General features: G+C 34.9%; 1 protein-coding gene across 2 annotated transcripts; it reads right to left on the bottom strand.

Moving 5' to 3' along the window:
- Window positions 1–336: 336 nt before the first annotated feature.
- On the bottom strand, window positions 337–24,982 carry ngfb (nerve growth factor b (beta polypeptide)). 2 transcript variants are annotated; one of them, XM_044121090.1, is made up of 3 exons: window positions 24,874–24,982; window positions 8,558–8,712; window positions 337–3,356 (listed from the first exon to the last, which is right to left on the bottom strand). In XM_044121090.1, exon 3 carries the CDS (start codon window positions 3,343–3,345, stop codon window positions 2,761–2,763), a length of 585 nt encoding a protein of 194 aa, XP_043977025.1. In that variant the 5' UTR covers window positions 3,346–3,356; window positions 8,558–8,712; window positions 24,874–24,982; the 3' UTR covers window positions 337–2,760. The 2 variants fall into 2 exon arrangements, with proteins under 2 accessions (XP_043977025.1, XP_043977026.1); XM_044121091.1 differs by lacking the exon at window positions 24,874–24,982 and adding an exon at window positions 24,611–24,677.
- Between the last annotated feature and the right edge of the window lie 1,170 nt (window positions 24,983–26,152).

Genomic DNA, 26,152 nt, shown 5'->3' with positions numbered 1-26,152 from the left:
CTCAAGATTCAAGAGCTCTGGTTGAAAAACAGCATTTATGTCTGAGAGGTTGAAACTATTAAAAATCAAATATCTTATTGTAAAACACTTCCTTTCCAGGGTCATCATTTAAATTTGTTGTTTCATATCAATTGTAGAATGATAGTGAGAAGAATCAACATAACGACCAGCCAAACAATAAATAAAGTTCTTGATCTGTCAAAAACATATAGATTTGTCTGTTTATTTGTTTGGTTTTTTTCCACTGAAAGCTGCAAATCTCATATAGTTTTTTGTGATGTTTCTTCATAGTTGCAGGAACCACTTAATGAAACATACAGTTTATGTTTGTATATGTTTAATAAATAACAACATTAACATAATTATTTATTATTTAAAAAAATGAACAAATTGCTTAGAACAGACCTGGGTTAAATTGTATCCGCTGAATGGTTTTATTAGTCTTTCTCAGTAAGATGGGTTTTCTTTAAGACGTTGAACAGTGAGACAAAAATGACTACAACAAATTTGACTGTGTTGCTGTGCCAAAACATTTATGGGCCTTTTATTGTGACTGACTCAGCTGCTATTAACAACACAGATTTTAGCCTCTGCTTTGTAAAAGCTACAGTCGAATAGACTTGTAAACCGAAATGCTGTGTTTTCAGAAGCTGTGACTTACAGTGCAGCTGTGGCTTGGTCCACAAACTCGCTTCTTATCCAAATCTGGGATTTAGTACATCATAATTCTTTTTCCAATATAAAATGTTGTTCATGGTCATAAAAATAACTCCTTAAATTAAACGTTGCAGCAGGGCAAACGTGCTGTCTGCAGGTTTGGGGCTAATTTTATTGTAGTTTTGTGGTTAGATTAGGCTCTACATCATACAAAATGTAAGAAGAAAGCTGAATTCAGTAAAAATGCTACTGGATAGTCTGTGCATTTAATAGTACCTCCTAATTCCTTTTTAAGCAGTAAGTATTCAGTTTCAATGAGAAAGACTAAAGTTCCTGTTAAACTAAAGCTGTTTTTATAAAGGTGATATTTTGGAATTGGGAGAATAAAAAACTCTTAAAGTATAGTTTAAACTAGCAAGAAATTCTACATATATGTAATTTTCAAATTGCATTAAATGTTCTTTGGCTTACTGATATCTTGTGGTAAAGTGCTAGACTGCAACTAACTGAATACTGTTCATTTCTCTTTCCAAACATGTGACAATTATTCAGCTCCTTCAGAAGAGAAAAAAAAAAAAACATGCACTATGAAAGACATAAAATTGTTCTGTCTTGTGGGTTGTGATCAATTGTCTTTGAATGATATAACCCTGCATCACTGCTTAGTTTAAGGCTGTTTGGATTCCATATTGTTCTCCTATCTTAAGGCCAAAAAAAATTTTCTCAATTTTTGTGACCATCAAAATATCTTTAAAGTTGATGGAAAATGAATAAGAAAAATACAATAGATTATTCCATTCTATTCTGGATTTACAAAATAAGCAAGGCAAAGAGCCAGTATAACTTGCATAAATGGGGTGATGTGAAAAAAATTTTACAGCTCTGATATATTTATTCTGTTTTTGCTTTTATATCACATTTATATGTAGAAAACTATCAAACAAATTATCCAACTCCTAAATCTTTGTTTTGTTTTTGCAGCTATTAAGTGGCAGACACTTCAGCTTGTCGTCCCAACAGACGGCCAACTTTCCGGTAAAAAGATGAATTCATGGTGCCCTCAGTTTGTTAGTCAACAAGTTATTGAAGAAACAAGGAAGTTCTAGACCTTCACACTCCTTCCACCATGTTTCATTGTGGAAATGCTGTTTTAGTTTTGCATCAAATGTAAACGGATGCATACTCCTTGAAAAGTTCCACTTTTGTCTCTTCAGTCCAAAACAAAATCCTTCCAAATTATGGACATCTGTTTTTAATTTTCTTTAGATCAAAGATGACTTTGGAAATCTTTCAAACTGTCCTCTGACAGGCTCTGTTTAAGTGATTCCTTGGTGGAATGAGAAAAGATGAATTTAAAAAGTTGTTAATTCCAGGGATTAATAATTTAATAAGAAGAAATATTGTTTTTATGTAGGACCAGGTTAGTGTAAACAGTTTTTCCATTACTAAATAAAATGGTGATATAACAACTGTTGTTTTTGTATTTATTCTGGTTATCTACTTGCTTGACAGTCCTAAACATGTAAGTGTAACAAAAGATAGAAACATAAGGAATCTGTAATAAGGAAACTAATTTCTTTCACACAACTCTATTTTACTCACTAATTCCACCACACAATAATATAACTCTAATTTTAATGTGACTTTAAATGGCTGGAATCTATTTATATTATACATCTTATTGCCAATAAATTCTCCTAAATGTAGCAGACTGACCATGTTTTGCAGCTCTTTTAAACAGTATGGGTAATGGTTTTTACTAGGAGAACATTTCTAATTTCCAACTATAAAGTCTAATGCTTTAATAGTTGCAAAAGAACACATGTACCTCACCAAACTGCCTCTTTTATATAAACAACAGATGATTAAAACACCTTCACAATCATGTTAATACTTCAATGGCTAAAACTACTTGCAGATACTCTTTGACCCAGGTCTGGTGTGTATACATGCAGTCCTGATACTTTGACACATACAAGAATAATTTACTTTGTGCAGAGGGTGAGAAGTCCTTGGTGATAAGTTATATGCAGAAACACACCGGTCTGCATTTTAATGTGTCTGTCTATATTGTGTTCTGCGTGCCAGTCTTTGGGTGAGTCTTCACTGCTGCCACGATTTGCGGCTGAGCACGCACACACACGCCACGTTGATCCGAATGAGCCTCCAAGCCACCAGGTTCTTGAATGTAGTGAGCGCTCGGACGAAAGTGTGCGAGTTGGTGCAGTGGGAGTTCCAGTGCCTCGCGTCAATTCCTAAACATCTTGAGCCTCCAGATGGAGGGCTGTGACACGTCGTCTCAAAGAAATACTGTTTCTTGTTAACATTGTTTATGTTCACATACGGGAGCACTGTCACCTCATTGCCTGAGATGTCTGTGGCTTTGGTTTTGTTGCCCACCCAGACACTAACACTCTCACACACCGAGTATACCCCCCGGTGCTGAGGCTGCCTTCGAGTCCTCCTGCTGACACCCTGTCCCTCTTCTGGCTCCGCATCGGGGGGTTGTGAGCTGAAAAGCACCCTGGGTGAGAGGTGGCGGCGCTTATTGAAGAGCTTGGGGTCCACAGTGGGGATGGAGGTGGGGTGGTCCTGTTGTGCTGTTGTGACACTGCACAAGACCCCTATGATGGGGGCCACAGCCTGGGCACTGAAGATGAGAAACAGGATCAGCATGGATGACCTCATGGGCACACGATCTAAGATAACCAATGAGAAGAGTGAAAACAATTGTTACAACACAATCAAAAATCATCCAAATGAAAGAAGAAACCAGCTTCTGGTGTGCTGATGTGAAAAACACTGCTGTTTTAGTTGTTTGTAGCTACTTTACAGAAACATTGGTAGTCATAAGCAGTAGTCACCCTTTAACTGTGTTTTGTCCTTGTTTTTTGCCAACTCTAATGGATTTAAAACCTTTGTGTGTTCAACTGTTTATCTACTGCTTGGTTTTAGAAAAGTAAAAGCAACACAAATGAAGATAATTAAAAAGATGACATACTTCAAAATAATGATAATAAAGGATAAGCACCACATAAAAAAGCGCACGTAAAATTGGTGGTTTAATAAGGTAATATATAAATACAATGTTACAATACTATGTTTTGCTCCGTCTTGTTTAGATCTGGTTCTGGGATTTCCAGATTTACAGGTTTCAGATGATCTTAAGCAGAGGTTTCCAAACTTTTTAACCACATGGGTCAACAGTTTCAAATTTAATACACTTGGAAGCCACTATAAATTTTATTGTGTTCACAATAAAATTTTAAGGATAATTTCTTTGTGCTCTTTTTTATTTGTATCTGCTCAGTAATGAACCAAACATGTAAGATTTTATTGAAACAAGTAAAATGGAAGGAGTTTAGTGAAAAAGAAATCTGTAAACTATTTGAGATCCAAAACTTAAAAAGAGCCTGTTTATAAGACAAGCTAGTTTTTAAGTTTGATACATCCAATATTTTAATAAGTTTACTATACATACATTCAAGGCTAAACCTCATGACGAAATACACTGATAGCAGTTAAACTCCAAAGTAGAGAAAAAAAATCCCTCCTAACGCCAAGAGGCAATGGATTAGTGTAAATAATTTTCTGTATTATGTAAAACTCTGAGTAATTATTGACTCAAAAAAAAAAAGTGCAGCAAAATGTCTGAATGAGTTAGTTTATATAAACAGGATACATTCTGATATTTAATTTTAACAATAACAGTGATAATATAATCCGGAGAGAGCAAAAGCAACCATTTAAAGCCCCTGGTAGAGCTAATATAATCTTTGAGGTTGAAATTTGGCATGAACTATGTACAACACAACCAACTATTTTAATATCATTTAATTTTAAAGGTAGAAGATAGCTGTTTTATTCTATGCTCACTTTAAGAGTCACTTTAAGAGTCTGACTAATAAAGGAGAAAACATCCAAATTTATATTATTTCTCAAGACAATCAATGACAGCTGTGTCAGATCGTATTTTTCAAAGGTCAGCTTTAAAAATAACAACCAGACTAGACTTAACAAATTTACTGGCAATTATATTCCATTAATGTCTCAGTTTCATGTAATATAAATATAAAAGAATTCAAAGCAAGAAAAATTGTGATACATGTGACCAGGACGATGGATTTGCTGACGTCACAAAAGGTCATCTTAGGTCATGCATTTCTGTATCTGCTGCAGCCAGCTGTCTTCAGCAGTCAACTAATGACTAGGTTCACATGTGTGCAATTTATTCTCAGAATAAATACAGCTGTGAAGGCCTCAGAGTGAAACTCATGTTTCACAGAACATGAGTGAAAAAACAGTGTTATGAGGACAAAGAAACACAGCAGATAAGTCAGGCATGAAGTTCAACCCACCATCTGAAATGGAAACTGTTGGCAAAACTCCAAACAGACAGAATAAAATATGCAGGGGTTAAAACACAAATGGCAAACTAAGCGCTCTGGTAAGATGAGACCTAGCAAAAAAGGTTGGGAAGGATTCATAACCACAGTTTGAGAGATTTGACAAGCGTCAGTTTAACACTTGTCAGTGTCTTATAGTAGTTATCATCTACAGCGCTTATAATGCACACAAAGCTATTGAGAGAAGGGAATTATGACCTGATCAATCAAATTTTCTTTTGTATCTTGTGGACAGTTGGCTTAATAAGATTTATATAAAGAAATACATCAAATATTTTTTTATATTGAAATATAAAAGAGCAGTTTAATGCTAAGCAGCCTGCTATGAATGTGGATGTAGATCTGACATGTGTGACCATACATTACATATAAAATAATATTACTTCTTGGCAGTGGTTTTAATTAGTTGGAAAATGCTAGGAAAACAACGTCAGCTGCAGAACTGCAGAAATAGTTCAAGACAAGCATAGGAAACACATTGCTGACATTGCCCTAATGGACTTCAAATTATCGTCATCAAGTATATCTGAACAATCCAGGCCCAATCTAATCCAGGCCCATTTCACACAGTTTAAGAGGGAATCTATTTTTTGTTTTTTAGGTAGCATGGGGAGAATTATTTTATGCTGCAAGCTGTAATTTTATGTGAAGCATCGTCTCAGGGACCAAGAGGTGCTTTGTGGATCAACCATTAACCCAAACATGATCATTAATCAATTTGTTTTATCACAATTTTCTCACTTTTGTGTGTTGTTATGACTTTGAACATGGCAGCAAAATCCCCAAATAAGTTTTATAAACTAAAACTAAACAGATGTGGAGCTTTTATTTGGCTAAGGAGTACAAGCAACAAAAGCTATGATTTGGTTCCAGTGGCTCTCCGGTCTGAGAAAGCAGTGGAAAGTTTAATAAAACCAATGTGTTAACTATAAAACATAATATTTATAAAGAAAATAATTTCTTCATTATTTTTATATACATATCTTACAATAAAAGATTTAATGATTAATAAAAATACTTTAGGTATCATATTACATTTGCACTAAATGTTGTAATTAAGTCTGTTTTTTTGTCAACATGTCTTGACTCACTTCAAAACAGAACATCGGTACTTTCTGTTTAGAATAAATTGACGAGTGGTGTGCTGTATTTAAAGCTGCACAGCACACATCATAGGCTTGTTAAAACCTGTGGTTCCTCTGCTGCAGCCAGGCACTGTCAGCTAACCTGCCTATTATACGCTGCGTTTGCCTCGGGTGTCAGGGTGAAGGCTTGTGGATAAAAACTGTTGGCACAACAATTGAATAGGAAAATTCATAGCCTGTAGAATAGTACATAATGTGAGCTATGATATGCTAGCAACCACTTGTGAGAGCTATTTAACTTTAACTATACACTCTCTCACTGGATCTCAGATCTGTGTTCTGCCCTCTCTGTGCTACAATAGTTTGACATGAGAAAATTACTACATTGCATTACATTCTCTTTTGTATAGTTACCATTTATACTAAATTTGTATTTCTCAAAAAAAAACAACCAAGTATTGCAGTTTAAATTGATATGAAAACTGTAGGGCTCCACACTGGCATAGGTGGTAGCACTAATGCCTTACAGCAAAAAATTGTGGGTTCAAATCCCAGCCTGGGGTGTTTCTGCATAGAGTTTGTATGCAATGCATGTGTATTTGAGGCTTCCCTTTGGTGAAGCCTTCCCCTTCAACATCTTTAACTGTTAGGTTGATTGGTGTCTCTAAAGGATGAGTGTGTGTGTATGTTAGGGTAAGCTAAAGTAATTTCATTTCTATAGCACATTTTTAGCAACAAGGCAATACAGGGTGCTTTACAGGAATTTAAAGGGAATACAAACAAAATAACATGTATGTGTTTTTATGTACGGGTGGGTGTGTGTGTGTGTGCGTGCGTGTGTGTGTGTGTGCGGGTGTGCAGGTTGTCTGTCTTCTGTGCCATAATGATTGCTTGAGATAAGCAGCATCCCCCCAATGCAATGAAAGTTTAGAGATAACAGGTGCAAATATTAAAGTGTATTCTGTTGGCTGAATTTCAAAAAAAAGAATCATCAGACAAATTTGTTTTAAATGATCAAGCATTTTGCAATTTTTTGACAACTCTTACTTTATTTTTTTGAAGGAAGCCATGGCATGAATATTCTAAGCAACTCTTCAAAAAATAACGTAGAAAAATCGTTATATTCTCTTTCACGTGTATATATTTACACTTCTTCATATTTGGATGAATACAGAAAACTAATACGGTGTATAAGATCACAGCTTTCTACAATTTCATCTTTTTAGGGAGGATTTTACCTGTTCTGCAGTAATTAGAACCCAATGCCAAAGTTTCAAATAAAGTAGAAAAGTAAAAACTGTCTGAAGCACTTGGTGGACAAATAGCCAATGTATTTGCAGTAGTTCAAAAATGGTTCATAATCTCCCCAATTAAAAGTAACCAGTTTGTCATCCAAATACTTTACAATTTTGATGACAAATAAAAATAATAGATATGTAATTAATTGACAAACAAAAATACAGTAAGAGCTTAAATGTCAACAATTTCTATGAAAATAAACATAACATCAGCCATTTTAGCACCTCCTGACAAAAACATCTTTGTGAGCAGCAAGTGTATTTAAAAAAGCTATCCACATGTAGGAGCAAAAACTAAGCTGCATAAACAATGTACCTGGCACTGACAAAATGGATATTTAATGGTAAAGGAAGCACATACCTGATAATTACAAAATTCTGCTTTGAATGGTTCTAATTGAAACATTATGTATTCATTTTCATAACTATCTGCCCTATCCTTTATAACTTATACTCTATTCCAGATAGAGTGGGACACTGTGTGGATCACTAACAGGGGTAACACCCTGGACATGCTGCCAGCTCTTTAAACGACCAAGACAAAGACGAACAACCACGTAAACTCATTCATATGGTTAAGATTTATAATCTCTTATTAACCTGCAACTCTCTGGAGGCCCAGAGGAAGACGGAGCACTCTGAGAAAATCTCTGTAGGCACAAAGAAAACATGACGCCACATGCTCTTAAATTTAAAGGGTATAAGAAGTTCAGCCTTAAGGGCAAAGCAGAAGACTCTGTTTGTTAATACCTGATTCAGATTGGCTAATTTTTAAGGAAAAATATGCTTTTACAAAAACAGCCTGACAATGTGAAGTAAATTATCTTTTTTATTAATAATGTACGCATTTCATAAACAGCATAAGAATAACAGTTTTCACACTTAGTTCAGAGTTAAAATGTATATTTCTATAATTTAATAAAATTATACAACTTTCATCATTAGATTCATCATTGTATCATTGTTTCATCATTGATAATGTAGTATACAGTTAAAAATGTCAAATTTCAAAAATCCTACATATTAAGCTTAAAATTATATAAATAGAAAAAAATGCTATTTATAGAATCATATCTGTGCACAAACGTATTGGCAACTTTCCATGTCTTACCTTTCAGTGTTTCCGTGTGAACTGTTTCACCTCAGAGGCTCCTACAGGATGTAATTATAGCTCAGAGAGATCTGGGCGCCTCCTGCCATAAGGCCTGGCTTTGGGCCCCCATGCAGCACTCCTCTGCTCTCCTCCTATGTCTCAGCTCTTCAGTCCTGTTGAGAGACAAGTGGAGAAAGTGCCTCAGTCGTCTCATAAAACCCACTGTAAACACATTCTTTGCAAGACCAATACGGGAAGAGGAAGTTCATATGATTTGTTCCCCTCACCAGCTCATCACATGCTGAACATACCGAAATAATGAAGCTGACCTTCAAGACGTAGACTTTGTAGATCAAAAGCATGTTGTGTTGTTCACTGTTAACCTTAAATTTGTGTTGGTTTTGCTAGAAACATGAGTTTTGACAGTTTTGTTTTCAATGACATATATAAAACATTAACGTTTTAAAGCTTCGTGAGTTAAGAGTTAAGATAAATTTGTGTTCAGTTTGTGTGTTTAAATATACACAACTGATGATTCAAAGGGGAATGGATGTCTTGTGAAGTTATCTTACATCTGAAGAGTTTTACATAAGTTTTGCTTTAGATTTAATTTCCTTATTAATAGAGTGTCATAATAAATTTGCTCATACACCATCAGAAATAAGAAATACTTAATCGTAATACACCTTTGTTAGTTAGATTGCAGATAGACGTGGTAAAAATGTTTTCCTGGGTATGAGGGACAGAATATATTTGATACATCAAGATGCAGACAGGAATCATTCTGAATTGATTAACAATGCCAAAATCCCATTATCTGAATGTTAATTGATAATCTACATTTAAGAAATTAAAAGATGGAGCTGTGAAAAACAAATTGGTGTCCAAAGTAGACAGTTTATGCTAAAAAAAGGACAAAGTAATGCCATATTGAAAGAAAGATGAATTATACAAGGACCACAACATTCAGATAATGTAAAAGTAAGCTATGCTAATGTAAAACACAATGAATATGAAGAATTATGTTAGTGTTCCGCCTCCAGGTAGTAGAAAAGCAGCTTATATACCTGCCAACATCCAGCAGACATATATTTCAAAATTTCCTGGGAACTTGAACAAGGCCAAGCAAATTCTATCTTTGCAAAATCTTTTACTGCTAAGGATTTCCATCTGTCAGTGGTTGATGAGAGCAACGACTTTTGGGCCATGTAGCATTTTCTGGATATAAATTCTCATCTCAAAGATATTTCACTGAGACAAAGATCCATCTTTGTTCAATGGAACCAAACTAACGTCACTGGGACACTAAGAGAGTGTAGGACAGCTGTAACATGTACCATATGGACTGCCATTGCCGTGAAATTCTGGTTCACCCTAATTTTACTGGTGTAGGGCAGTTACTTTGTTGTGTACTAGAAATGGTAATAGCAAATGAATCACAACGGTGCAAATATAAATATGCTGTAAAAGAATGCAGCAGAGTACAGTCAGATCTTTCAGAAAGATTTACTGTTAGTTACTAATGAAGGGAGAGATCTTGAACTCCTTATTTACTTGTGACTTTGGGTAGCTATCTGTAATTTTATGTGAAAACTTTGAAAGCTTTTTATTTCAGATCTTATGGTACAGGCCAAGACACAATGTTCTGCCAATAGATTTATTACATCAAAGCTTTCTGAATCATAATTGAACTGAATAGTGAGGTGCTTGAAAATGCCTGCGAAAAAAACTGAGATGATTGCATGGAAAATATAATCCTGTCATGTTTGAAATACATGTGTTGCTGTTTATGCAGCCCCATTCTGAATAGTGCAAAATAGTCCTATAGTCCAAATTTCAAAATAAATATCTTGTAGTTATACAATAAATAGTGACTTCTAGTCCAAAGTAATGTGCAACTGAGTTGGTTAATTTAAAATTATGAAGTTAAAATATGCAATACATTTTTCAATATATTGCTGATAATCAATATAAAGATATTTGAAGAAAATAAAAATAAAAATGTGAGCATACTACAGAGCAATATGTGTACTGAGGTAATAAATACAGCAATATTTTCCTATCACATTAAAAGGAAAGATACATGCCAGTGTCGTAGGGGAACTAAGAACTATCCACCATAAATCAGCAAAATCTTATCCCAAGAGATGATAACATCTATGACACAATTCATAAAAACTGTCTGAAGAAGTAGTTGTTTTTTCAAATCATTGCTGCTGGGAATGGCTCATGAATCAAGTGGTACACTTGCTAAATGAAAGGAATGTGAGCCACATGTAAACAGAAGTGAATGGGTTGTTAATCTAAATGACTGTGGTGTGCTCCTGTACAGAATCCACATCAGCACAGGAAGTGTTTGATAATTAAACAAAGGTGGTCTCTGGATGTGATGAGATTTAAATGGGTGAACATTAGAATGCAACTTTGGTTTATTCCTTTTCAGTCTTTTTATGTTTGATGACTACACATGTTCAGTGGCTGTATTAAAAAATGCCATAAATATGAGGGAAAAAATTACTGTTCTGCTAATTCCCTCAACAGCAATGTATGTCATGATACACTTGCCTGAGATATGTTTTCAGACAGCTCTGTTCGCCTGAAATGTACTGAAGCTTTTTAAGTGGCCCTTGAGATGTTTAGGTTAAGGTGTGCATAAATTTAATGAATGCATACAAGTAATAGGTAACAGACCTGACCCCATAACATTAAGATAATTTTAAAATGAATACCATGCCTTGATGTTGAGACAACTGCTGTCAGCTACAAGAAACACAACAGCAAATAAAGTCAGTTAAGGAAAGGAAAACAAAGAGACAACCCAAAAAAAAACAAAAACCCCTTAACTCAAGTACGGTGTTTGTGTATTCTGTAAGACAAATTACACAAGCTGAGCTCTTGCAAAGTCAAAGAAGTGTTTTACACTCTGATTATGACAATTGAATATCTACAAAAACCAGCAAACCCAGATAAACAATAATCCAAAATGGCAAAAACATCAACAACAACAACAACAGAAAAACAACTTATATATAAACCATGATGGTGAGGGTATAGATCTGAAAAGAAACAAAAGCATTTCCACTTTGTTAAAAGACACAGTGGTATCAAACAACTTATTTATGCTATTTTATCTGATTAACACAATACTTAAATTAAATGTTATTTTGCAAGTTAATTAATGATAAAACTAACTGAATTCAATTCATGTGGAGGTTACATTACATAGAAGTAGTTGGATTTTATGGTTTTATTTTTCTTGTATTTTCTTGGTTCTTGGATGATGACTGCTTTGTATTCACTTTACAGTCAAATAAACTAGATAAACAGACCCATCAGTTATGTGGTCTGTTACTCCTGAATGGACAGGCAACCCATAACCACTGGCCTACAATACATTAGCTTTAATGGAGTTGGTTTAATGAGCCTTGGCTGAGTTGATTGACAAACAGCCTGGTTTGGCATACAATCAAGTCCAGGAACAATTCAACTCAATTCATTCATGGGGTAATAGTCACAGACTGGCTGTAGTAACATGATCCACCATGGCTGGCTGTTATTCAAAAGGGAAGGAAGGTGCATGTGACTTTATCTGTCTTTTAAAGCTTTAAATGACGTGCAGCTCATTACATTACTGTGGTCATTTGTCTACAACTGATAACTGGGATGAATGTCTTACCTTAAGGAAACAAGCTTTGAGAAGATAATGCATCTACTGAATCTGGATGCTTATTACATATAATCTTTCAAGCACATATTGTTCCTGATGATGGAAAGTAGCCAAATGAAGCATCAGTTTTAATTTTTTCTTTATTTCAAGCCATGTGTAGGCTCTTTCAGGGTACTCCTGTCTCCATGAGTTTTGGACTGTGGAGTTTTGGATAGACTCCATAGTCTGACTGACTGATGACTGACTTCTCAGTGACATCTCAGTCAGTCATCTGGTTCAATGAACCTGAATTTCAGGTTTATTGAAATTGAACGAAGTTTAATATCAATGCACAAATGGACAGTAAATTCATGATTATTAAGGTTAATGGCATTACCAGAAGCAACCAGAATTGAGCTGATTTACTGACACTGTTGAGTTTTGAAAACTTTGAAGCTCTTTTAGTCAGCCTGACTTTTCCCTTGAGAACTCAGGTAAAAGATAATATGATGAATATCAGGGAGATTAAGAGCTAAAATACACTAAATTGAACTATAACTGCTTGAGTCAGCATTTGTCTCTCACAGTCATCAAGTCATGAAGGATCCTGTTGGGGATCAAATCTGAAACAGGCAATGGTGAAATAGTAAAATGAATAATATTGATTGTGCCTTATGTGTTGTGCATATATATATATTTTTTAAATTAATATAACTTCATTGTATAGAAATGTCCAGTTAACCAAGCAATACTTTCCTTGCAGTAACTGGATTTGTAAAAGCTACTCTTGGATTAAGGCACTGTTAACTCACTGAATAAATGTCCTGCGTTCACTTCTCAACTGGGTCTAAGGTGAAGTTGTCATGCTCTGTTTTCTCGCCTCAATGCATGAATATGAAACTGCTGCTAAGAAAAGTTCCAGCCTATCCATTACCGTGAATAGGAATAAGTGTAGAAAAGCTCAGAAATATAACAGGAAATATATAGAATATATACCTTTTTTAGTAAGTAGTTTCATTGTGTTTACCTGACCTAAACAAAACTGGTTAGTCTGATGCTGTAACTCACCCCTTACTGCTTTTGTGCACAGTTCTTTTCTGTTACACTATACAAAATAATATCATTACTGCTTGTTCAAATATGCTTGCATTTCCAAAACAAGTAAAATGGCTTGGTAGTCATTAACTGCAGTGACAAATCCAGTTCCATAGCTGAAGTCCTAATATAATTTCAAAATAATGCAAGATGACCTTTGAAGCTTCTTCCATAATTAATACATCAAATTCAATTGGGTTCAATTCATAAATACTTTTGTAACTCAGACTATCCATGCATAGTCATAGAGTCATTGTACATGCTGCTGGCTGTTGTTGTAGAAATGATTTTCTGTTGCAGTCTGTATTCCAGTGGTGATAAAGAACCTCCTGACTAAAGACATTCTGTTTTTCTGTGACAGTCTCAAGAAGAGTATTTTTAGAGTTGTCTGTTATGTCCTTAATTTTATGAAGTCTCCCTTTTGTTGTGCAAACAGCTCCAGAGCAGTCTCCAGAACAGAATCAACCTTTTCAGCTTCTTCAGCTGTGCATAATGTGAATGCTGCTACTCCGACATATGACGACAGAATAAATTGCCCTTTCCACAAAACTTAAAGAAGAGCGGCCTCTCGCTGTCCCTCATGTTCAACTTTACTGTCTCATTTCCAGTCCAGCCTTTTGTCAAGACGTTGGGATATATTGTTAATAATTATGGACCTAATATTTATAAGAACAATGATAATGTACAATGATTTTCTTACTGATGTTTTCTGACTTTTTCACAATCAACACACATCTGCCTTCCTTTAACTATTTCATATATATAAGATGTTCTTCATTAATGAAAAAGACAGACACAAAAGTTCTAAATTTCAGAAATTAATATTGATATGTGCTATTTTTGATGTGTTTTATAAATCCAAAGGAATTTGGATTTACTGGCCTGCATGGACAAAATGTAAATGATGACATTTAACCATACAGAGTCATTTAAAAATCCAAATAGTAAGGAGTAAAGCATTCCAAAATAAAGTTAGTCTGTTTCTATGTTCTATGTCTGTTTCTATGTTCTTTCAAAACATTGGCTAAAATGACAGTTTTCCTCTGTTGCTTTGTGTTTAGGGTGCAGTCTAAACAGCAGAAGCCATTTCACTGAGGTTTGCTTGTTTCATAACAAATATACACAATTTTAAATGTTATTTTGGAAGAAAACTGGATCCCTGTTACTATATTCTTACTTGCCAAAAATACAGTCTAAAAGACAATAGAGGACTGTCTGTAAAGTTAAATATTATGATCCCAGTATCGTATGTCCTCTTTTTGAAACATTCACGTCATAATTGAAGGATGGAATTCCTAATTAACAGTTTCTGCATCTTTACTTTGTTGTTTCTATGGATGCACATTCATGGACAGGAAGATACAGCAGTGGCAGGATCTAAACATCGCGTGTGTTGACAGACTAAAGTAAACAGGGCGTAATTTTGTTGATGTGCTGACTGGACAGTGAATTCCATCCAGAGGCAAATGCTTCAGTGTCTAACTGTACAAGTTCAAGCTACATTAAAAAAGACAAGGGCACAGTTGAACATATAATGAGTCTGGATGTAATTAATGTCAAAGAAAAGGAAGTCCCAATGATTTTCCAGATATGATGATAGAAGAATAGTTTGGTCTTCACTGATGCTCCCAGTGGAGAAATGATTGTTCTTACTTATAGATCTCTTGTCATGTTGCCTACAGTATATTTAATTTGGAGTCTTTTGGACAAAGAACCCACCACACTGACTCACTAACACACAGCACAAACAGGTCAAAGGCTAAATACAGTCAGAACCTATTAAGTTTGGTTGGAAAATAATTTAAAAAGTGTGTCTACCATCACCATAAATTGTCTTGAAAAAGTATTCACATCCCTGAAACCTACCCATTTTGTTTCATTACAGTTACTACATATTTAAATTGGATTTTATTGGACACGCTAATAAAAAGTAGTCCATGATTTGAGCCTCAGTGAGTTCTTCTTTACTTTCTGCATTTACAATATTTTGAGCATCTCTCTACCAGCTGTGCATATCTAGATGTAGGAATGTTTGCCCAATCTTCCTTACAAAACAGCTCAAACTCAGTCATACTAGAGAGAAAGGAGACATGGCATTTAATTTAGATATTTTCTTTGATTGGATTAGATTTGGGTTTGACATTTTCACTTGATCATTTTAACACTTCATTATGTTTTGATCCAAACCATTTCATTGCACATCTCACTTTAGATTATTTCTGCTGTTGGAAAATGAAATTCTAGCCTGCTCTCAAGTTTCTTTGAGTCTTTGACAAGTTTTCTTCTAGAATTGCATGAAGTTAAATACAGTTTATTTTAGTCTCACCTGTCCAGAGCACATTCTTCTACATGTTTGCTTTGGAACCATCCAGGCTTTGGTATAAGCAGCAGCTGAACTTCTAATGGCTTTCTTTCAACAACAGCTTCCTTCATATCTCTTACATAAAGGCCACATTTCTGAAGTTCACTACTCCTAGTTATTTTGTCAAAGGATTTTTTCAACCAAGATGTAGATCTCCTCCAGAGCTCCCTTTGGCTTCTTGGTTGTTTTCTCATTTATGCTGTCTTTGTTCAACCTGTTTATTTATGTCTATAGCTACTGAATGTGTTAGTAGGTTTAAAGCTTTGAGATATTATTTCTTTTTTCACGTGGTGGGCAGAACAACATTCTGGGTGGCTAAGTAAAATTCAAGCCAAATTAAAAAAAAAGACTTTTTCTTGTGAAAATCCAACTGAAAGCCCATTCATCTTTTTAATTTAATTAAATTTTTTATTCACTTTACAATTATACAAAATGCGGAAAAGATCAAAGGGTACAACAATTATAAGGCAGTATGTGCACTTAAAATATTCATCACAATAGACTCCTGCCTTTTTTCCTTTGGATGAAACCAGGCTAAACCTCATCATATGTGCCATATCTTCACTTAGATGTGGCAAAATGTAATTATTTAAGCATTGGACAACTTTTTTGGTGAACTGTTTAAAGTGATTTCCTTATCTCAGTCACATTGTGAGGCTTTCTACATCTGCAAACCTGTTGTGGCTTGTCTAAAGTTTATAGGGAAGGGAATTGTTATATTTTTCTATGGGGCAAAGTGTCAAAGACAACATGATAGTAACGATAATAACTTGCAATCCAGGCTTGTAATTTCCATTTTATCCTAACTGCTGTTCTGTTACATCAAGGAGTGGCAATGTTCTGCTGTACTATTATCAAGAAGCAATGCAGGAAACCATTTCAAACACAAACCGGCCTTGGCTTGAGTAACACAGACTCTGCTGGCAGTCAGCTGTGATTTAAGGCAGATGTGTGAAAGTCTCTTGGACACAGAAATCCAAAGTTGTCTTCTGGTCCAAACTGAGATGGAATTGAGTCTTGCTACAGAATACATCAGACATAATCAGCACAATCAACAATCACTGAAGCATAGCGCTAACTTTTCCATCCAACACTTTTTGTGTCGCAATAGAAACTTTAAACTCTGATTTGGCCATTTGGATAGTAATAGTTTACTGAACATTTCCATGTGTTAACACACATTCTTATAAAATAGCCATATCACCATGTAGTATTTACAACTTAAAGTGTTTGTACAATAGCTTCTGACACAGAACATGAGTCTTTTTTATATCGGAGATGATATAGTAGAGCTAACGTCTGCAAACACGTGCAGAGAAACTTTGTGACATCAAAGACGAGCTGAAATGATGGCAAAAAAGGCATCAAAACTACCTTAACGTTTCATAGTTTTCTGAATTAAACTGGTGACAACAGAAGTAATCCTTGTGACAATGGAATGGAAAATGTTGTTATCTTTCACTGCATTGAAAAAAGCACAGATGACTACAGTCACTAAACACAATCCACCCAAAAAACAACAATGCACAGTCTCCGTTCAAACACTTCAAAATAGTTAAACATTTTCTAAAAGAAATGAGTCAGGGTAGAGAGATGTGCTATTTCATCATCTGGTGGCTCACGTTCAAAAATGGACATTTGTTTTATGCTCAGACTTTGGCAGATGCTGGTTGTCTGGGGCGAACTGCGTCATTACAAAGTTTCTTTGTCAATTAACTTTATCACATATGAAAAACAGTCTGTGGGAACTGAAGATGGCTCAATTTTTTCAACAGAAAGCAGAGATAGTGGATCCTACTTTGGTGCTTTAGCCAAGATAACCAGTCAATGTGCTTTTAGGAGGAAATTAAAACAGTACATTCCACATCAAATGCCGCTTTTATTTCTCTACTCTTTTAAGAGATGGATTGGCCAGACCTTGACATCCTCTTGTGTCCTGACTTGGCTAATGTCAAGTCGGTCATAACAAAAATCAGATCCTTTAAACAGATTGAAAGGCACATTTTTCCCATTGAAGATTTTTAAAGGAAACAATGAGTTCAGTATGTTTCACTTCTTTCCAGTGCTGCTATTTGTCTAAAACTGTTGATTGTGTTGATTGTTAGTTTTATGGGTTTCCAGACTTTACTTGGGCATCCACCCATATTTAAAATCTCTGCCAAAGAGGCCACCCAGGTTATGCTTTCATTTCTCTTATTTTCCTAAACATCAAAAAAGGGATGTTGTCCAATGATTTTTTACAAGTTCACATAAAATATACCTGAAGCTATATTTCTGGAGATTTTATCTCGGAAGTGTTGTTATATGCTATGATATCAGCAGTTTGCATTCCTGGATTTATTTATTTTTTGTCTGTATGATTATTCCTGCTACTTTGTGCCAAAGCAGAATAGATTGTCAGCATAATTTGCAATGTTTTTACACTTTTCAGATGATTAATGTAGCTTTGCAATGGTGAAAACATGGCTAAGATTTCTACTTCAGTTCAGCTGCTGGTGTTTCTTTTCATGTAAATCTTCACAGACAGAGTAACTCAGCATTTTATTTTTTGTTGTGGGTTTTCACAGCTAAATACACAATCTTAAAATAATCCAGTTAGTACACTTTGTCAGACAAGTTATGAGCACTGAAATCTCAGCTGGAAGCCACTCCTCATCATGAGCTTGTTTCAAAGTACTTTCAAATAAATAAAAACAAGTTTTTTGGTGCTCCAGGTATTCATTCTTTTAGAAATTACAACCCTACACAAAGAGACTTTTAAGTAAAAAAATTTGTTAAAACCTTTTTTCAAATTTAAGCACCACAGCCTACACTACTTAGATTTATTTATTTATATGTTTCAAAGGAAAGTGGTTAAAAACTGAACATAGTCCACTGTTGTGCCGTTCAGTGAGCAGCTGGTTTAGGGCGATGTGTCATCAGGATCGTCTATGACTGTTTATGCAGGTCATTCTTGTCTTTTCTTTGTTTAGCTCTGACCTATTGCAAGCATTGTCAAATGCCATGGCAAGCCAGGCTTTCACAGTTTGTTTATTAAAGTCAATAATTCCAAATGTGCTTACACAAAGCAAAATAAATAGGGACATATTTGATGGATTAGAAAGATTTTATTTCTGGGTAAATTACGTGAAGGACATAAACTAAGAGGGGAAACTTATGTGGTGCAGAAAAAATGTCTCCATGTTCATGCACGCAATAAACAGCATAGTATGCTGTATACAACATCACAAGAAAAGTAAAAATTACCATGAAAGAGGTTGCAGGATAAATAACAAGGCTAGCCATCCATGGATTTTACCAGTTTTTCTCTGTGTCAAAGCAAACATCACAGGTGTTTTGGGGTCTTTAAAATATGAGGTTCAAAAGGTTTTGTCTGAATACCTATCAGTAGATGTTATGTTTATCTTAAATGAACATTTAGCTTCTTTAAGATTTTAGAAAACTCTAAAACTATTGATTTATTTGAATAAATGAGAGTTCAAAATTAATCTTTGACACAATAAACAATCAAAATGAAAAGCTATAATCAATTACTACATACTTTTCCAGTCAGGAGACAGTTATTTTGGCCACAGTGATTATGGAGCCTAAAGAGGGTTTTCTGAATGTAAAAGTGTTTAGGAGTTTTTCAAAGAAGCTACTAAGTTTTTTTCTGAAAGGTTGGTTGATCTCTGGCGATGCCTCATCCCCAGAGCAGGCTGCTAGAGTTGAATTTGAAGTTATTGTGAGCCTTAGAATCAAGGAGGCATGATTGTCTGACAAACTTCATCAACTGATCAACCTTTTGAGATCTGGTTGCATTAAATGTACATTTTTATATTTCAGTTTGTTAGTCAGAATACCTATTTTTAAAGCTCACCTTGAATGTTTGTTAGGTTTCCTTAGTACTTCTATTCCATATGTATCCAAATTGGGGAATCTCTTGCATTTTATAAGCGCAGTGTGAGACTAGACTTTGCCCATCTGACTGATTTCTGGAATCAGCACTGCTGTTGGAGTGGCAAAGTCAACGATTTCTGCAGCTGAGAGAGAAATAGGAGAAAGAATCCTCCTGAACCTGCTGCACATGCGTCCTTTCTTTGAGTAGAGGAAGACTTCAAAAGTAGGATTCAAAATCAAGTCAATTTATTTAAATTATCAAAACATAGAATGCTTGAGTGCTTTCAAGATTATTTTTCTAATATACTGGGTCATTTTTATGGTTTTCAGTAAATGGATAAAAATATGCAGATAACATCTTGAATATTAAGATGTTATATTCAAGACTAAAGCATTTTCAGGCTTTTGAAAATGCTTTAGTCTTTTGTTATAAACTCCATAAGAATTTTTTTTTACTTCTTTTTCCTGAAATCCAATGTCTTTCTGAAGCTCTTATTTCAACACTACAACTGTCTGAATCCCCATATTATGGTTTTCTCTTTTTCTAAATAATTTCACTGCTGCTGTTAGGCAAACTAAACAATGTAACACCATAAAAGTGGCAGTGTGCATTTTTGTTTACATGTGTGGGAATGGGATTGGTTCTGGTTTTACAGTTTCATACCAGAAGAAACTGTCTGGTCTCATCAGCTCAACAAACTTTAAAACTTCAAACTCTGAAAAATGTCAGTTAGATAATTGAAATTGAGAAACTACAGTATGTTTTCATCATTGATCAATGATTTTTTACTTTTGGTGCTGAATCATTTTAAATAAAAAGTATGAATGCTCCAAAAACTCTGTTACTTAAACTTTAAAGACGCAACGAAGTACACAAATAAGTAAGTAGTGAACATATCATAGCAAGCAGAAGTTACACATAAATGGTTGAATTTTAACTTGGGTAATTTTCAGGATAAGACTGAGTCAGAGTTTACAAATGTACACAATATGAATGTGTGTGGTCTTCTAGTAATTTTCACCATAGAATGATAAAATACAGCAGCCTCCAGGGGTACTTTGCTTGAAAGAGACAATACTGCTCAGGCACAGGCCTGTTTCAATGCTTGGAGATTCACCTTTCCTAAATGTGGTGGTCTCTATTAATGCCCTTCTAATGCAAGTAGAGAGTATCTCTGACTCATTAGGGGAGATAACTGTCTGCAGGGTTTAACAGTAGCCTTTAGTTCTTTTTGTGTTTTTAAATGGGCAGCCAGGTCTTTGAAGTGGGCCTGAGGCAGAAAGTGATGATCAGACATGTTTTTGTGGAAAGTCAGATGCTGCTATGATTATACATGAAAGACGGATTATCAAGCCTGATGACTGTGAAGGTAGGAGGAACAGAATCCTCCATAATGGTGTATAATTGGTGTCAGTTCGTCTGAGACATTAGAAGAAGAGGGTTATCCACGAAATATTTTCTATATTATCTGCTAAATAATAATAAAAATGATCTTTATTTTAAGAGTTAATTTTTTTAATTAAGTAGATGCTTGTCCCGTTTTAAGTTCCACTATTTTCCTTTTTTCCTGTATTTATAAGTGGTAGCAGTTATTGATTTTGAACAAATTATTTGATTTAATCTTCAAATAATTACCTTTGTAAAATAAACATATCAAAACTGATTCAGGACGGTGAATCTATTTAGACAGGAATTAGTCATTGAGATTGTTTTAACTGATTTTCTATTATACTTTAAAATAATGACTGCACAACCAAAAATCCAATGAAAACAATCCCAATTTTATTCTATTTACCATAAATTACAAATGAAAATAAATGTGTCTCATTCTGTCTCTAACTCATTCCATTTTTAACTCAGGATGTGGAAATCCATAGAAGTCACAATGCCTTGCAGAACAATTACAAACTTTTCATGCCAGACGTCATGCAAAAGAAGCTTTGGAATGTAGGGTAGTGCAGGCCGTAGCAGCTCACTACTGCATAAATGTTGGTTCCAAATATTTGAGGGCTCTCGTTAAAATATTATGGTGCAAGTAGACTAATGACACACCGTGGAGCACAGAACAAATAAACAAACACTGAAGTAAGCTTTTTAACTTGCATTTTGAACTTAAGTAGTAAGTTTCAATGGCCTGCACAACCAGTATCTGAATACAATACCAACTTTATTTATTTAGCAATTTAAAACAGTGATAGCTGAAAAGTGCTGTACCTAAGAAAAAAAAATGCAAAATTAACAATCATATATATAAAAAAGGCATAGGCACAATCAAAGATTAAACACAATAAAGCTAGTTAAAGGGGCAGTTTTAAGTAAAATTCACTCTTTTGAACTTTATGTTATGTTATAATGTTATTCCCCCATCAAAAATATGCGTGGAGTGTTGTCCTCAATCTTTTATGCTTGCTTGAGAAATCCTTTAATTTCCCCCATTAAACCCCTCCAGACTAGCAGCAGCAGCAATCAGTAAATGCCTCATGGAACTGCACATCTTCTGAGCTCGTTAGAAGAACTAGTTCTCAGTCCAATGCCGGTAAGAATGGTTGTAAACAGCCTAATGTAGAAGCTATGTTGTGATGTTGTGCTGAATGTGATGCGTTGGAAAGAGCTGGAGCTTCTTAAAGAGACAGAGTCCTAATTTCAAAGCATTAAATAGGGAAGTTAAATTTCTTTTAAGAAATACGTTTGATGTACACAGCAGTTTTATAACAACTGGAAGTAACATAGTTACTTGTGCTAAAAAAAATGTGCTATAAAATTGCACCATCCCTGTAGAATACATAATAAAACTCTTTAAAGTGGACTCTAAAATGCACAAGGAGCCAGTGAAGTAAGGCCAGTTAAAAGACATGCAGCAGCATTTTGAACCGTCTGCAGAGGAAGGGAAATAATTTACTCACTCCAACAAAAAATCCCTGGCAATAATCTCAGTGAGATGAAATAAAATCATGGATCGCTGTTTCAAAGTACAGAAAGTATTAAACTTTTGCCAGCCATTTAAAGTGATAAAAGCAGGATCTTGCAACTGGTTCAATTTGTCTTTCCAATTTAAGATCAATGTCTAATTTATAATCCCTATCGGTGACAGTTGATTTAAAATAAGCTGTCAGGGGTCCCAAATCAACAGTGGTGGAATCACAGAGCCCACATGGTCCAAACCTCTATTTTCTTTTCATTTATATTCAGGAAATTCAAGACTAAACAAACTTTAATATCATCCATGCAGTCCAAAAAGCCTTTCTTTGAAAAATTGTCCTTCTGCTCTAAGGTGGTGGGACTTTGTTGATGGGTCTTGCTTGCTTTGAATCTTATACTCATCAGCAAAGACAAGGGAAGTGATTTTTTAGATTGCTCCTTATTATGGAGCAGAGGGGAAAAGGTAGAAGTAAAAAAAAAAAGAAAAAAAAAAGAGCCCTAACGTTGAGCTTTGTGGGACCTCAAAAGATAGAGGAGTGCATATTCAGTGTCTAAAATGTTGACACAGTAGGATTGATCAGCCAGATAAAATCTTACACATATAGGACGTGATATTAAGATACTGTGTTTTGAATGTTAGAAAACATTGGTAATAGTGTTGCACTCTCACTCTTTTTAGACTGATGACATTTGTGTAACCTGTCAAAAGAATGCTAATCTCACTTGCTTATTCTTTCACTCGTGTAAAACTTCACTGATAGGAACTACAGATGGTGCTCAGAAAAGCATTCTGGATGTAGATTTTTATGTTGTGCAGTACAGGGAAAAATAATTGATATGAGATCAATGAGATTAATGAGATCAAGTTATTCAAGTTTTCTTGCTGACTAATATTTAGAATGATTAGATTTTATGGATTTGTATTTCTCTTTTTGTATCAAAGTGCTACATAAAGCAAAATACAGAAGTTTCTGGAATATCTCAGTAAAGTTTTCTCAAACAACTCAGAATGCTAGATGAGGACAAGACCCATCAACAAGGTCCCACCACCATATAAGCATTGCTGACTTTGCGGTTCAGGCTTAATTACTGTGACTGCACTTTTCAGTCTTCACTGTGAGACAAATGGTACATTTATATGTGCAAACACATGTGGCTTTAGGTGAGCCATGGTCCATAAATCAAACATGTAGTGAAATGCATGCTAAGAACAAAACATATCACATACTCAGCATACTTGAGATAACGTTGCGGATATTAAGTTACTCTCCAGGCGTCCTACCAGTATTTGCCAGTGAAGTTTTGTAAGAGCATCTTGTGGTTTTCTCAACTAAGCTTTGATGTCTGCACAGTTATTCTTTTCCATGACTTAAAGCCCGACAATACAAAATAATTTACAAAAATCTGAGACAGAGAGCCATGTGGTATCCAGTTTTGTAGCTTGTCCAGTAAAAGTTTAACCACAACATTTCTTGTCAGCATGTGAAAAAAGTCTCTGATACTTCACAGATGCTATAAGCAAGGAAAAACACTTTGCTTCTTACCGCAAAGCATCAAAGTGTTTTTAATCTGTTGAATCTATTTGAAAAATATAATCCAAGATTATTAACCATAACTAAGGAACTGCATATCAAAATCCAAGTTGTGCATTTGTATGTTTGAATATCAGCCAAGCTCAGCTCTGTGGGCAACTTGCTACCTGCAGCCCACCCCCCTCTGATTTGTCCCTCTTTGTTGCTGTAAACCGACTACTGCTCCTATTGTCTGTGTGCAGAGAAGCCTTTCTTTCTGTAAAGCATTCTTCTTTTAATGCCAGTTCGCAATCATGTTATGCATATCTGAGTTACCTCTTTCATGAAGCTGATCCCTTTGCTGTAAGCCACGTACTTTTGGCAATGTCGCCCTGGTAAGCATGCAGGACTTTAAGTGATTTTCTCAGCAACAATAAAGGCTTCCATATGTATAGTTAAAGGCCTGTTAAAATTTCCAAGGATACCAGATGAAGTCATTTTGAGTCTAATAGCTGACTTTAATGTGAATTATGCAATAATGTGCAGTAGGTTTGTGGGTGTACATTATTTCAGATAAGTGCCCTACAGCTAGCTTCTTGTTTACAACTTCAGATGACATTCAAATACACCAATCTGCAGGAATGCATGAGGACATTACCTTGAAGTGGGAGCAAGTCTGATCGCTGCTATTGTAACACGATGCAGTTAAACCTAGTAGGTTTCTTGGGGATGAGGGGAGATGACAGGTGATTTTCATTAATTTACAATAAGAATTCTAACTAAAATTAGAATCAAATGTTAAGTGTATATAAACTTAAAACATAAAATGGCTTGCTTACTTAACAATGAGCTTTCTGGTTGCTTATTTTTACAGTGTCATGGCAAATTCATGCATTGTAAATGAATGTTTAATCCACCTACCTTTGAAGTATCTTCTCCCATAGATGTAGAATTCCTGAAGCTTCCTGAAATATATCCCAGTTTGTATGTCCACTTCCACCGAACACAAAGAGCACAACAACTGTTTTAATCCACGCTCTCCTATCTGAGCCTTGCACTTGTTTGAAAATTGTTCAGAAAGAAAGTGAGAAACTTCTTACAGGCTGCAAGATCTCTGCGGCTGCACCAAGCTCAGGTCCTAGTGCCCCCGGTTTGAAACATTACTTGAATATATATATGGGTGGAGGAATACATTTTAATAAACTCTCATCAAAAAATAAGCACAAAGCAGTTAAGAAAATTATTTATCATATACCACAGGGAATCCCATTGAAGATTTTGTCCTTTATTAATGACTAGTAATGCAAAAATAATTTATCCAGAAGTAACAATTATTGCTTCAGGATATTTTTTCCTTGTACTGTCAAGCCAGTTTGAAAGTATATTACAATTGAAAAAGTTTAATGTGTATTTTGCTACTCCTTCGGTGCAGTCTTAAAAATGTATTACAATCAAAATATATTGAACATGTAGCCTTTGAAGTGTCATTTGAAGAAATTATAAATTATGGTACATATCTGTATGTACCATAAACATAAGGTACAACATCCAAAGGTTAACTATTGATGATAATGGCTGTATATTTTAGCTAACTATTGACTACTGATCAGTAGACCATGGTTCAAGTAAAAGCTTGGACTCACAGGACAGTGATTGATAAACTCACAATATGCTACGTTTAACTGACTTATTTACAATGATCCTCAGATTTTGGTGTGCTTCTTTGATTTTGAATTCTTCATTTTTTGGAGAATCTGATTTAAGAGTATACTATAGAACCTTTTTCTTTAGTTCCAGCAGGCTTGTGGAGGTGCTTCATGGTAATTGGCAAATAACTTTTTGCATTTCCATCACCTTGTGATGGCAGGACCAAATTACAACACAGTACTAGGATTCTGCATCCTGTAATAACTAAACAAGTTCCTTAAAATCAAGTACCATTTTTGACAGGCATTATCTTACAGTACAGTTCATATTAAATCAGTGTTACATGCGATGTTGTATTGAAATTTGATTTAGCTCTAGAAACAGGTAAACATAAGGAAATAGAACACAGAAATTACAACTCTGACTGCAATACCAGCTCTGCTGTTCATACTACAAGTATAAAACATAGAAAATTAAGAAAAAAATATTTACATACAGTTGCTCCATGTATGTCTTTATGTATTCTTGTGAATACCCTATTTTTACGGAAATT

Source organism: Gambusia affinis, linkage group LG07 (genome assembly GCF_019740435.1).
Source record: "Gambusia affinis linkage group LG07, SWU_Gaff_1.0, whole genome shotgun sequence".
Lineage (NCBI taxonomy): Eukaryota > Metazoa > Chordata > Actinopteri > Cyprinodontiformes > Poeciliidae > Gambusia > Gambusia affinis.
This window is presented reverse-complemented; position numbering and strand designations above follow the sequence as displayed.

Bases quoted from the DNA above. Each gene is read 5' to 3' on its own strand.
- ngfb (XM_044121090.1), bottom strand. From the start codon at position 3,345: ATGAGGTCATCCATGCTGATCCTGTTTCTCATCTTCAGTGCCCAGGCT.